General features: G+C 43.3%; 1 protein-coding gene across 2 annotated transcripts in view; it reads right to left on the bottom strand.

The window, feature by feature from the left end:
• LAPTM4B (lysosomal protein transmembrane 4 beta) overlaps positions 1-16,112 on the bottom strand; it is a 68,963-nt gene extending 52,851 nt beyond the window's left edge. Inside the window, exon 1 of one of the 2 annotated variants that reach the window (XM_027131479.1) lies at positions 15,798-16,112. In XM_027131479.1, coding sequence (XP_026987280.1) covers positions 15,798-15,896 — 99 coding nt within the window. In that variant the 5' untranslated portion in view covers positions 15,897-16,112. The remainder of the gene's footprint in view (positions 1-15,797) is intronic. The other variant, XM_027131477.1, reaches the window with a different exon arrangement.
• Positions 16,113-17,530: the final 1,418 nt, after the last annotated feature.

Genomic DNA, 17,530 nt, shown 5'->3' with positions numbered 1-17,530 from the left:
GCAGTTTAGAATAAAAAGCAGCTAAAGTATATAACTTGATAGCTAAGTTTTTAAAAAATCTTGTCAAAGTAAAATAAAATGCAATGATATAATCTAAGTACTCTTAGACGAATGTTTTGTAATCATAATGCTGAATTGTTAATGATTTCTCCTTTCCACACATAAAGTGTATGCCATAAATATTCATTACTATGAATCTAGGTAATGGAACATTCTTGAAGGTGACATTAATGTCTGATATTGTTACTTTTAGCTAAAAGAAAACAGTATTAGATTACTTCAAAAGTAAACAGCCTCTGAAGATCATTGTTCTTAAGCTATTCTCAAAGTAAACTAATGAAAAGATTTATCTAGTGAATTAACTGTCGCTAATGTAAATACAAAAATATCTTTAAGATTCTATTCCTGTTTGCATACTTTCTTTAGAACAAATATTAAAATTACCTGAGAGGGACTTCCCTGATGGCACAGTGGTTAAGAATCTGCCTGCCAATGCAGGGGACACGGGTTCGAGCCCGCGTCCAGGAAGATCCCACATGCTGTGGAGCAACTAAGCCCGTGCGTCACAACTACTGAGCCTGCGCTCTAGAGCCTGCGAGTTGCAACTACTGAGCCTGTGTGCTACAAATGCTGAAGCCCACACACCTAGAGCCAGTGCTCCACAACAAGAGAAGCCACCACAATGAGAAGCCTGTGCACCGCAATGAAGAGTAGCCCCCACTCGCTGCAACTAGAGAAAGCCCACATGCAGCAACGAAGACCCAACACAGCCAAAAGTAGATAAATAAATATTAAAAAAAAAATAAAAGATTATCTGAGAAACTTTCATTTAGTTTCTAAACAGCTGGTAGGGGGAAAAAACTAGGCAAAGAAATATTCTCAGGTAAATAACGAAAGAATCAAAGAAAGCACCTTTTGAAATTTTACTAAATTTTTTAAACATTTTCACAAAAGCTCTCTGGTGTTTCTGTTATTAATTTAAAGTTTGTTCCTCAAGACAAGGATGTTCACTCTTGCCACTTTTATCCAACATAGTTTTGTAAGTCCTAGCTACGGCAATCAGAGAAGAAAAAGAACTAAAAGGATTCCAAATTGGAAAAGAAGTTAAACTGTCACTGTTGGCAGATGATATAATACTATACATAGAAAACCCTAAAGATGCTACCAGAAAACTACTAGAGCTCATCAATGAATTTGGTAAAGTTGCAGGTTACAAAATTAATACACAGAAATCTGCTGCATTTCTACACACTAACAACGAAAGATCATACAGAGAAATTCAAGAAACAATCCCATTTACCACTGCATCAAAAAGAAAATACCTAGGAATAAACCTACCTAAGAAGACAAAAGACCTGTACTCTGAAAACTATAAGATGCTGTTTAAAGAAACTGAAGACAACACAATCAGATGGGAAGATATACCATGCTCCTGAACTGGAAGAATCTATACTGTCAAAATGACTATACTACCCAAGGCAATCTACAGATCTGTAGATTCAATGCAATCCCTATCAAATTACCAATGGCATTTTTCACAGAACTACAATAAAAAATCTTAAAATTTGTATGGAGACACAAAAGACCCCAAATAGCCAAAGTAATCTACAGAAAGAAAAATGGAGCTGGAGGAATCAGGCTGCCTGACTTCAGACTATACTACAAAGCTATAGTCATCAAAACAGTATGGTACTGGCACAAAAACAGAAATAGATCAATGGAACAGGATAGAATGCCCAGATATAAACACACACCTACGGTCAATTAATCTACAACAAAGGAGGCAAGACTGTACAATGGGGGAAAGACAGTCTCTTCAATAAATGGTCCTGGGAAAACTGGACAACTACATGTAAAAAAATGAAATTAGAACATTCTTTAACACCATACACAAAAATAAGCTCAAACTGTATTAAAGACCTAAATGTGAGACCGGACACTATAAAATTCTTACAGGAAAATATAGGCAGAACACTCTCTGACAAAAATCACAGCAATTATCTTTTTCAATCCGTCTCCCAGAGTAATGGAAATAAAAACAAACAAATGGGACCTAATTAAACTCAAAAGCTTTTGCACAGCAAAGGAAACCATAAACAAAACAAAAAGACAACCCACAGATTGAGAGAAAATATTTGCAAATGATGTGACCAACAAGGGATTAGTCTCCAAAATTTCCAAACAGCTCAAGTGGCTTAATATCATCAAAACAAACAACCCAATCAAAACACGGGCAGAAGATCTAAACAGACATTTCTCCAAAGAAGACATACAGATGGCCAAAAAGCACATGAAAAGATGTTCAACATCACTAATTATTAGAGAAATGCAAATCAAAACTACAAGATATCACCTCACACCAGTCAAAATGGCTATCATAAAAATATCCATAAACAGGGACTTCCCTGGTGGCACAGCGGTTAAGAATCCACCTGCCAATGCAGGTGACATGGGTTCGATCCCTGGTCCAGGTAGATCCCACATGCCACGGAGCAACTAAGCCTGTGCACTACAACTACTTAGCCCGTGAGCCACAATTACTGAGCCTGCATGCCACAACTACTGAAGCCTGTGCGCCTAGAGCCCGTGCTCCACAAAAAGAGAAGCCACCACAATGAGAAGCCCATGCACCACAGGGAAGAGTAGCCCCTGCTTGCAGCAACCAGAAAAAGCCCGCAGGCAGCAATTAAGACCCAAAGCAGCCAAAAATAAATAAATTTTAAAAAATAAAATAAAACTTTAAATTAAAAAAAAAATCCATAAACAATAAATGCTGGAGCGGCTGTGGAGAAAAGGCACAGCTCCTACCCCTCCTCCACTGTTGGTGGGAATGTAAATTGGTACAGCCACTACGGAGAACAGTATGGAGGTTCCTTAAAAAACTAAAAATAGAGCTACCATATGATCCTGCAAGCCCACTCCTGGGCATATATCCAGATAAAAACATGGTCCAAAAGGATACATGCACCCCAATGTTCACTGCAGCACTGTTTACAATAGCCAAGACGTGGAAGCAACCTAAATGTCCATCAACAGAGGAATGGATAAAGAAGATATGGTACATATATACAATGGAATATTACCCAGCCATTAAAAAGAATGAAATAATGCCATTTGCAGCATCATTCATGAACCTAGAGATTGTCATACTGAGTGAAGTAAGTCAGACAGAGAAAGAGAAGTATATCACTTGTATGTGGAACCTAAAAAGAAATGATACATATGAACTTATTTACAAAACAGAAACAGACTCACAGACTTAGAGAACGAACTTATGGTTACCAGGGGGAAGGGTGAGGGGAAGGGATATTTACGGAGTTTGGGATTGACATGTACACATTGCTATATTTAAAATGGATAACCAACAAGGACTTACTGTATAGCACAGGGAACTCTGCTCAGTATTATATGTAACAACCTAAATGGGAAAAGAATTTGAAAAAGAATAGATACATGTATATGTATAACTGAATCACACTGCTGTACACCTGAGACTATCACAACATTGTTAATCAACTGTACTCCAAGGTAAAATAAGAAAAAATTTTTTTAATTGTTTGTTCCTTGTAACTATACTTTGACTTATCACCAAGCCTTCAGTTACTTGTTTTGTTCAATACCTTTTGAAGGAATAAAAATAGCCAGTGTTTTAACTACATAGGCAAGATTCTAGGAAAAGGAAATTAGCATCCGAAATGTGTGAGTCCACAAACCACTGCTACCAAAAGTGTGGTAGACCTGCAGCTTCAGCATCATCCCCAGTGTGTTACTAATGCAGACCCACAAGACCAACTTCAGACCTAATGAATCAAAAGTAAATGTTGGGCTTCCCTGGTGGCGCAGTGGTTGAGACTCCGCCTGCCGATGCAGGAGACACGGGTTCGTGCCCCGGTCTGGGAAGATCCCACATGCCGCGGAGCAGCTGGGCCCGTGAGCCATGCTGAGCCTGCGTGTCCAGAGCCTGTGCTCCGCAACGGGAGAGGCCACAACAGTGAGAGGCCGCGTAACGCAAAAAAAAAAAAAAAGTAAATGTCAGCAAGACTGACAACTGACCTCTCAGCAGCAAAGCAGAAGTCAAGAGACGTGGAAGGAGCTTCAATGTGTTGAGACAGTAACTCTCAACCAAGGATTGAAATATCTTTCAAAAACTTGAGTCAAATAAAGATATTTTCAGGACTTCCCTGGTGGCACAGTGGTTAAGAATCCGCCTGCCAATGCAGGGGATGTGGGTTCGAGCCCTGGTCCAGGATGATCCCACATGCCGCGGAGCAACTAAGCCCATGCGCCACAACTACTGAACCTGCGCTCTAGAGCCCGGGAGCCACAACTACTGAAGCCCTCGAGCCACAACTACAGAAGCCCGCACGCCTAGAGCCCGTGCTCTGCGACAAGAGAAGCCACCGCAATGAGAAGCCCACGCACCGCAACGAAGAGTAGCCCCCGCTCGCCGCAACTAGAGCAAAGCCCGTGTGCAGCAATGAAGACCCAACGTAGCCAAAAATAAATAAATAAAATCTATGTTTTTAAAAAATAAATAAAAATAAAGATATTTTCAAAGAACAACTGTCAGAGTTTGCCACCAACAGATTTCACTAAAGGAAAATGTTTAATATGTACGTCCGACAGAAGGACAGTGATCCTAGACAGCAGGTCTGAGGTGCAAAAGAAAATGATGGATCACATACTTTCCACATTTGGGGTATTAAAATATCCATTTTTAAAATAAAAATTAGAGTGACTGCAAATAAAGAGAGAAGATGATGGACAGAGGTGTAAATATGTGGGTAACTCTAAGCAAACATTGATTGTACAGATCAGTGTCTTGGGTGAGTTTTTAAAAAAAGACACTAACATACAAGAAATGACCAGAGTTAAAGGACTTGTTCAAAAGAAAGGCAAAGATATTATTAAGTCTAGACTCTGATAAGTACATATGTTAAAATTTCTTGAGCGAACCACTGAAATAATAGAAATAAAAAATAGCAGATAGGCAAAAAAAATGGGTAAGAAAAAATTCAGGTAATATGAAAGATGGCAACAACAGACAGAAAAACAGAAACAAGGAGTAATATAAGTCCTAATATATTAACCACTGTTAACGTAAATGGGCTAATTTCTCCAGTTAAAGACAAAGATTGCAAGGCTCCCCAACACGGCCACTCATCCCCAAACTCTCTCACATGTCTTACATTCTCCTTCACAGCACCTATCACAATTACGTTCCAATATTTATTTGTGATTACTAATTAATATATATTAATTACTGGTAATTTCTTCTTACTAGACCATAGATTCCACGTTGGCAAGGATTGAGTCTATTTTGAATCACCATTGCATTGCCAGCACCTCACACATTTCCTAACACCCAGGAAGTTCTCAAATCTGTTAAAGGAGGAGGAAAGAAGGAAGGAGGGAAGAAGGAAACTGGATACGCAATGCCATTCCTTCTAGGCATAAATATTCTACAATGATTTTCCTTTGAGATGGGAAGTCCTTATCCATAAGCACAGTTACAGTTTTCTGATCCATAAGCTAGCTGCATTTGATTTCTTACATAGATGACTATGTGTTTTCATACTGAAAATGCTATCCATGTACCCTCATTTTATCTTTAAAATAATTTTTAACAATCAATTAAAAACTCCATTAAGCAGCACACCTTGGGAGAAATGCATTTGTGTTTGAATACTACTTAGTTTTATCCATATTTGCAACTATTTTATGACTTGCTTAAATTGTTTTGTGATACTTTTTAATATTTGCAATTGTTTATTGTTAGAATTTTTAACTCCAATTTAGAGAGGAAAACTGAAGTACTGAGAGCCAACAAGTACTGTTTTGTAGACTGGAATTAAAGCCTCCTATAATTACTACTGGGTGCCCACTGGGCAAACAGGATCTCAGCAATAAGGCTGCCGTTAGGTGTCACGTCAGATTAGTAGATGCCCCTGGAATCCCTGGAATCCGTTCTCCCCTTCTTTCACAGTAATAGGCTTATCTGGATATATCAATGCCCAGCTAAAGATAATATCTCCTAGCTTCCCTTGCAGCTAGGTCGTATGTCTTGTTTCTGGCTACTGGGATATGAGTGACAGCAATGCATACAATTTCCACGTCACATCCTTAAAAAAAATGAAGCTGCTTGTCCTCCAGGTGACTGTTCTCCTTTCTAGCAGGCCAGAACACAAACATGGTGCTGATGAGATGTCTCCAACCAGGCAGACAAGGATAACGGAAGCAGCCTCCTACATCCAGAGGAGTCAGCACATTTAGGATGGCACAACTGCCCCACCAGCCTGGGTCGTCTCTGGATGGCCTCACGGAACAAAGCTTGCCAATCCTCCCTAACTGTTAACACAAGCGAGAAGTAAACTGCATTTTTGCACCTCTGTTCACAACACTTTATCTATACCATAGCAAATACAGAGGTTAAATATTAACACAAGAGAAAAGACCAGATTATCAGAGAATCCAATGCCACCTTAAAAGGGGGGGAAGGGGGGGCTTCCCTGGTGGCGCAGTGGTTGAGAGTCCGCCTGCCGATGCAGGGGACACGGGTTCGTGCCCCACCAGTCCAGGAAGATCCCACATGCCGCGGAGTGGCTGGGTCCGTGAGCCACGGCCGCTGAGCCTGCGCATCTGGAGCCTGTGCTCCACAACGGGAGAGGCCACAACAGTGAGAGGCCCACGTACCGCAAAAAAAAAAAAGGGGGGGGGGAAGGCGGACACTTATGGCTAGATCAAAATTCAGACAACAAAAAGTACTATCAAAGAAGCAAACCCCTCTTGCAGCACAGCTGGAAGAAGACACTGTCGCGGCCTGGAGACTTGCTCCTTTTAGTACTGAATGCTATCTCTTTTCTGAAGCTGGCCTCACCAGGCTGTCTTTAAGAAAAGCTATTAAGTACTCAAATCACTGGCAATCATAATTTAGTGTCCTCTACAGGAAAAGAATACATAGGCCTCAGGATAGGAGTATTCATTTCCATGAGGATTATATTTCCCCATCAAATATTAATAAATTGGCATTCTGGTTTCATGTGTCAGTCTACTATAAGTTTAGTCAGTGTGAATCAGCCATTCAACTTTAGGGCATTGACAAGATCCAATCTCTGGTCCAGCAAGGTTGAGGAAAGGCCAAACTCTGATGCGTCCCATCTGGCCTTACCCAGGTAACCCCCCACTAAGTGATTCTTTTCTTTCAACCAATAACACCTCCACTTCGGCAGCCCCAAGCCCTCTACTGTTAGTCAACAAAGATGTCAGCACCTACCTGTACCAAGCGTTATTGCTTCACCATGGAACCAACTAGCTATGTAATTTTAGCAGCTCAAAGGTTAATAAAAACACTCAAGCTTATTTTTAATAATAATTTGAAATTATATTTCCTCAAGCAATTTTTGGCCCCTACATATGTCCCTGAGAAATAATTTTCCCTTGGAAGCTGCAGCTGCAAAAAGGCAACTCTAAACCTTTAAAGGTTTGTTAGACTGGGAATTCCCTAGTGGTCCAACGGTTAGGACTCTGCACTTCCACTGCAGGGGGCACAGGTTCAAATCCCTGGTGGTGGGGGGGGGGGGGGGGGGGGGAGTTTGTTAGGACCAAATGAAGAAGTGTGATCTCTGCTTAATTTTTATTTTGCTTCAGGTAAAAAACCAGTTTACAGCTGTTTAAGAACTCTCATCAAGGCTCCAGAAAGCTCTATTAAAAGAGCCAAGGGAGCCGGGAGGAAGTGGAGAAAGCACCCATTATTTCCACTAGCATCCCTTTATGAACAACAGTATATCTGCCACAACGGGGGTGCAGTGGGAAGGGAAAAATGAGTCCTCTTCCTTCATGACAAAGATTCAACAGAAGTTGACAAAACAAATAGATCACACATTTAGTTAATATACACATCACGGTGCAAAACTCACGTTAACCACTTTAACACTTGATGCTTTGTTAGTTCATTAGACGTATCTAAAGTGGGACCCAGAGAGATTGATATTAATAAACACTATGATGGCAATCTTTATTTCTTGGTCTTTAAAATGTTCTGATGAGGGAATTCCCTGGCAGTCCAGTGGTTAGGCCTCGGCACTCTCACTGCCGAGGGCCTGGGTTCGATGTCTGGTCGAGTAACTAAGATCTCCCAAGCCACGCGGCATGGCCAAAAAAAAAAGTAAACGGTTCGGATGAATATCTGTTAACACGAGATAAAAGTTTAAAAAGGCGTTAAATACCACTGAAATCTTCACCAGACAATATTTCATAGAACTTCCCTTGATCCTTTACATTTGGGGGTAGGGAGGCCTATACTTTTAAAAAGGGGTTCATGAGACATCTCTCAAAAATCCAGTATCCCTCTCTGTCCAAATCTGTTCGATTCCTGAATTCACACGTAGAAAATCTGGATGGCAACGGTATCACTGACTAACTGATCAAAGTTCCCATCCATATTATTTGCATCATTAGCAAATGAGAGACCTATGCTGGGAAGAACTGACATTGCTCCATCTCCTATCTGGAAGGCTGTACCACACCCTGCCTGGTTTCCCAGCCATCTATACAAGAGCCTGCCCTTTCAATCCTCCTTAAAAACTGCTTTCACCCTATCACACCTGTTCATAATTCTTCAGTGCCTCCCCACTGCCTACAGAATAAAATTCATACTCTTTAGCTTATAATTTCAGTCTTTTACAATCTAATACAGTAGGGAAAACATTAGGTAGTAAGGATTACAGAAATATTATGAATTAGCCCCTATTTTGCCCTGGACTTACAGACCAAGTTCAAGAATCTGACAGCTGGAAAGAAACTATTAATCTTAAAGGAGCATATCACCACCTATCGTGCCTGACCCCAGGGTTGCTTTGAGGTCTCAATAAGAACAAATATGAAGCCCACTGAAAACTATCAATCACTCTACAAATGCAAGATGTCGGTTTTACTATCCAGTATTACTATACAGACAAAAATCAATAGTTATTGCACCAGGACTTACAAAAAGAACCCACCAGGCTTGGGTACACAAGCAAGCTGTGACTTTCAAAGTGAACTAGTTGATTATTTGACAGGCCAGGTCATAAAGCCAATGAGACCAGCTACCCTGAGCTCTTTCATCCTTTATAATCTGATATATGGCCAACTCCCCTATGAATAATGCCTGGCACAAAGAAGCATTCAGTATGTACTTGCTGAATAACTAACCTCCTAAAACACACCTGGATTATAATAAAAAGGATGATATGCACAAAGGGGGACCTATCCCAGGTGTCAATGACAGATTCTTCCAACTACCAGGACCATTTTTTTTTTTTTTTTGCTGTACGCGGGCCTCTCACTGTTGTGGCCTCTCCCGTTGCGGAGCACAGGCTCCGGACGCGCAGGCTCAGCGGCCATGGCTCACGGGCCCAGCTGCTCCGCTGCATGTGGGATCTTCCCGGACCGGGGCACAAACCCGTGTCCCCTGAATTGGCAGGCGGACTCTCAACCACTGCGCCACCAGGGAAGCCCCAGGACCACTTTTAAAAACATAATAAGAAAATTACCTGATAAAACGATGAAAGAAACTACAAAGCAAAAAGTATGCTTGAGTGTATAGGAAGAAACTCAGGTCCTGATGGCAAAACACATTCCACAAGAAATGCGGGCTTTAGCATAAAGAGTATAGCAGGGATTTTTTATTGTATTATTCTCCAAACATTCTTTCCTCCTCCTCCCAGTAACAGTCTCTGATGCCTCATCCCTCCACTCTCAAGCTGGTGTTTTAAATTAATCCCACCTCTGGCTCACATCTCTCGCAGTCAATAAATAGTTCAAGGGAAGCATATCCCAGACCTAAATTCATCAGTATAACTCTAGTCACATAACCCTGGCCTATGTGGCTCAGGGGTGGACAGATAACTTACATTTATCAAATCTGAATGAATCTCAGGACCCAGGGCTTAAGTACTGGCTGGCCATTTGTATCCTAAAGGAAGATAACCTGAAAGGGGAAGGGATGGGAGAAAGGGGGAAAGGGGTGTGGTGGAAACCACTGCACTTGTTAATTGTGTAAGCCAATTTAAGTTGACTTGAAACACACAGGTCATGAAATACACACATCTCCCTGATATAAGCCAACATTTTTTACGAGTAAGATAACAAGCTCATATTTGTGCTTGAGAAAAATACCTCTGGAAATTGCATTTGTAATGGACTGAAAAAAAATGGATTATTGATGGCAAGGCTAGAAGCAGGGAGACCAGTTATGATTCTATTATAATAGCCAAGCGAGTGCTAATGAGAGCCTAAATGAGGGAAATGGCAGCAAGAATAAGAACAGGACAGAATAAGGTAATCAGAGGTTGAGCAAAAATCAATAGGACATGGAGACGGAATAAAGGAAGAGATTCAGATGGCAAGGGGAACAGAGGCAGCTAAACTGGGAAATGTAGATAGGTGAAAGAGATGTGGTGCTCTAAGGACAATGGTGCTCCAATGACAAAGGACGACCCTGCCTGAAAAGGTTTCAGCATTACACCCACTACCGGACTCTTAATCTCCCTCACCACGTTGCCATGGTTATGAAATTCCTGAGCCCACCTGGGCAACTTGGGACCAGTCTCAAATAAGGGCCCACGTGGGCAACGGGACCTGTCCCAAATAAGGAAAGGTATATGCCCTGTCCCACTCCCACCCTATAGAAGGAAGGTGTATGTGCCTTGACCAATCAGGAAACAAAATTTTCACCTCGGACCATTCCTTTGCTTTCTGGCTATAAAAATTGATCAACAGCACATGTTTGGGCTTGACTCTCCCAGACTGTTAGGAAGTCGGCCTGCTCTTCTGGCAGCGACCCTTCCCTCTAACAAATTCTATGTTCTTTACATTCTGCCTTGTGTCTGGAAATTCTTTTCCAACCCGTGTTTGGACCACGACAAGAGAGACTCGAGTATGTGCAAATTTGGGGAGAAAGTTAATGGATTCAGGCTTAGAATATTAAGTTTTGTTGAAGAAGGAGAGGAAACCTCAGAAGCCTGCATAGCAATCATTCTACTTTAAGTATTTCTTTCATATCACGATCCCTCTGGAAACCGGGACAAGTCAGTCCTCATTCTCTGTGAAGATGGATAGGCACCTTACTTGTCTTTCTAAAAACATTTGTAGCTATTAAAGGTTATGTGATAAATCAACTTTTTTTTAGGTTTAATGATTAAACTGCCTTTTAAAATAAACACAAACCTCTACCTCACATCGTTAACACAAAACTTAGAGATAGACCACAGATGTAAATATAAAAGCTAAAGCCATAAGGCTTCTGAAGAAAATATAAGAGAATATCTTTACAACTTCAGGGTAGGCAAAGATTCTTAGAACACAGAAAGTACTGACCATAAAAGAAAGCAATGACAAGTTGAACTTAATTGAAATTAAAACCTCCAGTTCATCAAAATATACCATTAAGAAAATGAGTGGGCAAGCCACACACTGAGAAAATATTCACAAGGTATATGTTTAACAAAGGACTGGTATCCAAAATATAGAGAGTTCTTACAAATCAGTAGGAAAAAAAAAGACAAAACCCAATTTAAAAAATTGGCAATCAGTAGCACTTCACAAAGGAAGATATATAATTAGCCAAGAAGCAAAGATAAACTGTTCCACCTCATTAGTCATAAGGGAAACTCAAACTAAAGCCACCAGGAGCTACCACTACACGCCCACTGAACTTCATACACTGATGCCTGGAGTGTAAAATGGCAACTTGGAAAACACCTTGGCAGTTTCTTACAGAGTTAAAACACACAACGGGGCTTCCCTGGTGGCGCAGTGGTTGAGGGTCCGCCTGCCGATGCAGGGGACACGGGTTCGTGCCCCGGTCCTGGAGGATCCCACATGCCACGGAGCGACTGGGCCCGTGAGCCATGGCCGCTGGGCCTGCGCGTCCGGAGCCTGTGCTCCGCAACGGGAGAGGCCGCAACGGGAGAGGCCGCAACAGTGAGGCCCGCATACTGCAAAAAACAAAACAAAACAAAACAAAAAAAAACCACACAACAACCAGGAATTCCACTGCTAGGTATTTATTCAAGAGAAATAAAAACAAATGTCCACAAAGTCTTTTTTGCAAGAACGTTCAGAGCAGATTTATCCATAAAAGCCCCAAAATGGAAAAAACCCAAATGTCCATCATCTGGCAAATGAATAAACAGACTGTGGTATATTCATACAACAACACTCAGCAATAAAAAGGTACAATCTATTGATACACTCCAAAACCATGAATGAATCTAAGACATTATGCTAAGTTAGAGAAACCCAATACAAAAGAATACATACAGTAGTATAATTCCATTTATATGAATAGGCAAAACTCACCTATGGGGTCGGGGTGTCTGTGGAGGGGCACAAGGGAACTTTCTGGGGCTTTGGAAATGTTCTCTAAGGGTGTGGGTTACAAAGGTGCATGCATTGGTCATGGCAATGAACTGTACACCTAATATCTGTGATTTTCACCATATGTAAATTATGCCTCAATTTAAAAAAGGAAAACTTAAAAGAAAGCAAAACAAACAGATCTCTAATACAAATACCTGAAATCAATATGCTTTTTTTATTTACTGGACTGAAGGAAACCTTTATAATTCCAAGGCAAAAACAAAACACACACTCAACTTTTAAAAGGTTAAACTGTGGAAACAGCACAGACCGAAACATCACTCAAACCACAAGCCAATCTTAAGTAAATCACCTAAGGTCTCTTAGCCTCAGTTTTCATCTATGAAACGGGAATAAAAAAATCTACCTCACCCAGACATAAAAATTAAGCTTATGCAAAGCACTGCAGAGAGGGGACTTCCTGGCAGTCCAAAGGTTAAGACTCTGTCTGCACTTCCACTGCAGGGGGCGTGGGTTTGATCCCTGGTCGGGGACCCAAGATCCCACATGCGGTGCCACGCGGCCAAAAATTTTAAAAAGTTTTTAAAAATAAAATTTTAAAAAAAGCATTGTAGAGAAAAATGTTGCCTACTATTCCAGTTCTCCAAGGATCAAGCCATTAGCCACTGTAGTCACCCACTGACTGGGGGCCTGAGGGGAATTCAGGATGGAGACAAACAGGAAGCAGTCTGTGCTTCCGATGCCTGCCCCAAGATAGTGAAGATACATATCTAAGGAAAAATTTCAGTGACCCCAGATTCTTGCATCTTCCCATACATAGAAAAGCACTAAAATCATCAACTTGAGACGCCTGTTCTTTGTGATTAATAGTCACCTTTTGATTTCGACTACAGGTTTTTTCACAGCAAAAAATTCATATTTCCTGGCTCCTCTCCTCCCTTACCTCTTCAGAACGGTTTCTCAGAGCTGAGAGGCTGTCTTCTGGGTTACCTTACACAGTAAGACACTGAATAAACTCAACTCACAGTTCTTACGTTGTTCGTTTTGGCTTTTTTCAAGTCAAGATATCTAGGGAATTCCCTAGCGGTCCAGTGGTTAGGACTCTGTGCTTTCACTGCCGAGGCTGCAGGTTTGACCCCTGGCCGGGGAACTAAGATCCCACAAGCCGTGGGATGCGGCCAAAAAAAAAAAGAAAAAAAAAAGATATCTAGTATAGTCCCTGGAACACAGGACCTTAGTAAATGATCATGGTAGGAAACAATTAGAAAATGTGTAAAAAAAGATCCACTTTACCTATCCTTTCTAGTGGACTCTTTTTTGAATACCTATCTATACTCCTACCCTTCTGTTTTCCTGAAAACTCTCCCCCTTTCTGATAAGTAACCCCATCTCAGCCAGATGGCTGGTGGGGTGAGGGGGTAAGGTAAGGAGGAAGAGATGCCTTATTCTTTGGCTCCTTCATCTTAAAAACTGTCATGTTAATCAATGTTTTGGATAACCAAATTATATTCAAAGGTATGAGGGAAACTCACTATTTTTTTTTTTTAAAAGTTTAAATTGTTTTGTGAAATGCAAAAGACTTATAAAGATGACCGGCAGGTTTCCAGGATATGAGGTTTACCTAAAGCGGCATTCTTATTCACATTTGCTGGAAAGCTTTCTAATTACCTTTCAAAAGGCCATATATTTCCAAATGCTAAAACGTGCATACCAATAACTACTTTCCCCCAGAAAGCATGCTCAAGCCATAGGCAGAGTACGTGAGTGCTCTCCTTTTATCACACCAATACTGGTTAGTTGGATTACAGCCAACAGCAGGGCTCAAAGTAGATTTATCTTTCCTGTAGATCATGTAGTCCACTTGCCTAATGCAGCGCCCTAGATTTTACAAATTACATTCACTGATGTACTTGCAAGTCTGCAGATTTAAACATTTTCAAGGAGGACACAAGACATGTGTATAAAATTATCTGTCTTGATCATCAATAAAAGCACTATTTCGAGGCCACCCACTAACCTTTTAAATTTCTGTAAAGATTTCTTTGCTTTTAGCAAAATCAGGGTTGAGCCAATACGCAGATGTTCTATCTGCATTCACACCGCACAGTAAGAACCCACACACACCAAAGATCTGTTTGAAAGCTTTTAAGGCCAAATATTTCTATTGTGTGGCCTGTGATAGGCACAGACTAAAGGAAACTTGAAACTATAAATAGCACAGAGAACGCCATGTGGGGCGGGGGGACGTTCTGCTTAAAATGACACAACAAACGAGTTCACGATTCGGCAAAATGTCCATATATATCAAAAAACTGAATTATGAACTGACCAAAAAACTATGACGACTAAGAAGAATTTATTCCCACCGAAAAGTTCTATATGCCATCTTATTACCACTTTTAAGGTGTTTCCTCATCATGCAGAGATATTCACTGCAAAAAGGCTCGGGTCTAACTCTCCATCATGATGTGACCAAAACCGAAATGCAGTGGAATCCGACTCAGTGCAGTCTTCGGGGGGCCAACAACCAAGCGGGAGCTGGCACAGGGCAAGATTCCCTCACTGCCCCTGATAATCACTGCTCCCCATACAAATAAGATCTTAAAAGCTCCAACCTAAAGACAAACCAGATTTGCCTCCTCCGGTGTCGGCTAAGAAGGTACAGGGATCATCTGTAAAGGGGCAGGAAAGCCAGTGGGTGTAAAATGGCTGCCCCAGGCAGATTGAAACGCAATAAATCACAGGCAAATCCCTTCCTAGAGTAAGAGCTTTACAACAAACGTGTGGGTAAAGAGCCCCCAACCATTTCCACTCGGGATGTGAAGGTGCGCAGGAGACTGGACAGCAAACACGAGGCCAGATGCGGGCTGGGAGAATAGGCACGCGGGCCCGCAACCCGGGCCGACAACTGCGGGTAGCACGAGGTGCCGGTCACCGCCTCGACGTTTGTCGGGACCCGTCGAAACACAAAGCCCAGCGGGTGCTGCTAAGAAGAAAGGAAAGGAAAGCACGTGCTCCGCAGACGGATCGGAGTTCTCTGACCACCGAGTGCACTTTCACCGGAAACCGCGGACCTCCCCACGGCCGAGCCGGCTCCCAGCTGAGAGCTTTCCGGCGCTCCCTGCCCTGGGCGCCCCCTGCCTTCCCGCACCCCCGAAACGCCCCGAACTCCCGGCCCTGATTGCACCCCTCGCCACAGGTTGGCTGAGCCCGGGGCATCGCTGACCCGCTCGCCCGGAGAATTAAGTTTCTAATAATATAACTTTAGGCGGATTAGTGCTGGCATCACCCAACCCCGAAGCCGCACCGGGAACCAGCTAGAGGTCGTGAAAAGCGAAGCGGGGGCGCGGGCCACGGTCCCTGCGAGGTGCGGGGCGCCCGCCCTCCTCCCTGGCAGGTGCGCCCCGGGGCTCGCCAAGGCCCGCCGCGCTCACCAGGTACCAGACGCCGAGCAGGATGGTGCCGGTGCGGACATGGCAGCACAGGCAGCAGCTGTTGGAGTAGAACCGCGTCCAGGGGGCCACCATCTTCATCGCTCGGGCCGCCGGCGCAGTGGCGCGAGCGCGCGCCCAACTTTGCAGGAGCTTCAGCCGCGTTGGTCCGGGCCCGCCGCGCGTCTACTGCCGGCTCCTCGGCCGCTCCCGCTCGCGCTCCCAGCCCCGCTCGCCGCCCGCCGGCCCTTGCTCCGCGCCTCCCCCGATAGCTCGGAGCGGCTGCCTCCGCCGGACCCAGCGCTCGGAAGGCTGCGGGAGAAGGAGGAGGAGCAGGAGGGGGCGGAGCGGCTCGCGGACCACGTGACGGGCGCCCGGGCCCCGTGATGTCACCGCGGGCTCCGGCCAGCTGCTGGCGCCGCCGGCCCATTGTAAATAGATAAATCATCTTGCACTCTCGGCCGGTCGCGTAGGCGGCCCCCAGTGGAGTTCCTCTTTCATTTGGTCGTTTGTGTAACTCTGTCATGGATTCGAGATTCTTTTACAGTCTAGTTGGTTGTGGGGTTGTTTTCTCCTTCCACTTGTATCTTGCAGATAATCTGTAGGTGCCATCACTGTTATCTTGTAGACTGGATGGAGGGGGGAGAAACGATAGGGGTGATTCCAGCCAACTGCAGTGCTTTGAAACACTGCTGAAGCTGCCGAGAGCAATTTGTCTCCGCTTCCCAGCTCAATTACTGTGGTAGTAATCTTTTCCCAGAAAACAGGCTGCGTGTCAAGGACATCCTTGCTGTGCTTCAGGTAGCATTTTAAATCATAACTGCAGCTCTAAACAATCATCAAGCCTATTACTGCCACACGGTCTCTGTGTAAGTGAATAAGGTAAGGAGTCCCGGGAAAAAGAGAACAAGGCGTGGCTTTCTTGACATAAGAGAAGCCATTTTTGGCCTAAGACATTTTGTGATCTAAGACTGACCACAGTGCTTGTCCTTGAACAGGCCTCAGCAATAATGATCTTAAGGGAACACAAGAACAAACTGTTATCAGGCAAGAGAAGTAACAATAGCAAAGATAAATCAGTTGTAGGACTTCCCTGGTGGTACAGTGGTTAAGAATCTGCCTGCCAATGCAGGGGACACGGGTTTGGGAAGATCCCACACGCCGTGGAGCAACTAAGCCTGTGTGCCACAACTACTGAGCCTGCGCTCTAGAGCCCGTGAGCCACAACTACTGAACCCACGTGCCGCAACTACTGAAGCCCAGGCGCCTGGAGCCCGTGCTCCACAAGAGAAGCCACCACACTGAGAAGCCTGCACACCGCAACGAAGACTAGCCCCCGCTCGCCGCAACTAGAGAAAGCCTGCGCGCAGCAACAAAGACCCAACACAGCCAAAAATAAATAAATAAATAAATAATAAAAATAAATTTCTAAAAAAAAGAAGATAAATCAGTTGTAAAGACTCCCAGTTCTGTTTCAATGGTAAAGATTAACCTGAAACACTTTCTTAAGCTGTTTCACAGAATTTAAAACCCCCCTCGAGCGCTCAACCACCCTCTAAGGGATGATGATGTCGACCTTTTCTGACCCTCAGGACTTCAATCAACCAAAGCTTGGACTCTGTGGCCGCCAAGCCGCTTCATGACTATGCATGTACCCTTAGCTTAAAATTTCCCCAATTTTGCTATTGAGAAGACACTGCTTTGGGGAAGATTCCCCAGTGCTCTCCTTACTTGCT

This window comes from Aethalodelphis obliquidens, unplaced genomic scaffold (genome assembly GCF_003676395.1).
Source record: "Aethalodelphis obliquidens isolate GAN/ISIS:26980383/991018 unplaced genomic scaffold, ASM367639v1 scaffold39, whole genome shotgun sequence".
In the NCBI taxonomy this organism is placed as follows: Eukaryota; Metazoa; Chordata; class Mammalia; order Artiodactyla; family Delphinidae; genus Aethalodelphis; species Aethalodelphis obliquidens.
Note: the sequence above shows the minus strand (reverse complement) of the source record. Positions and strands in the feature narration are given on the sequence as shown.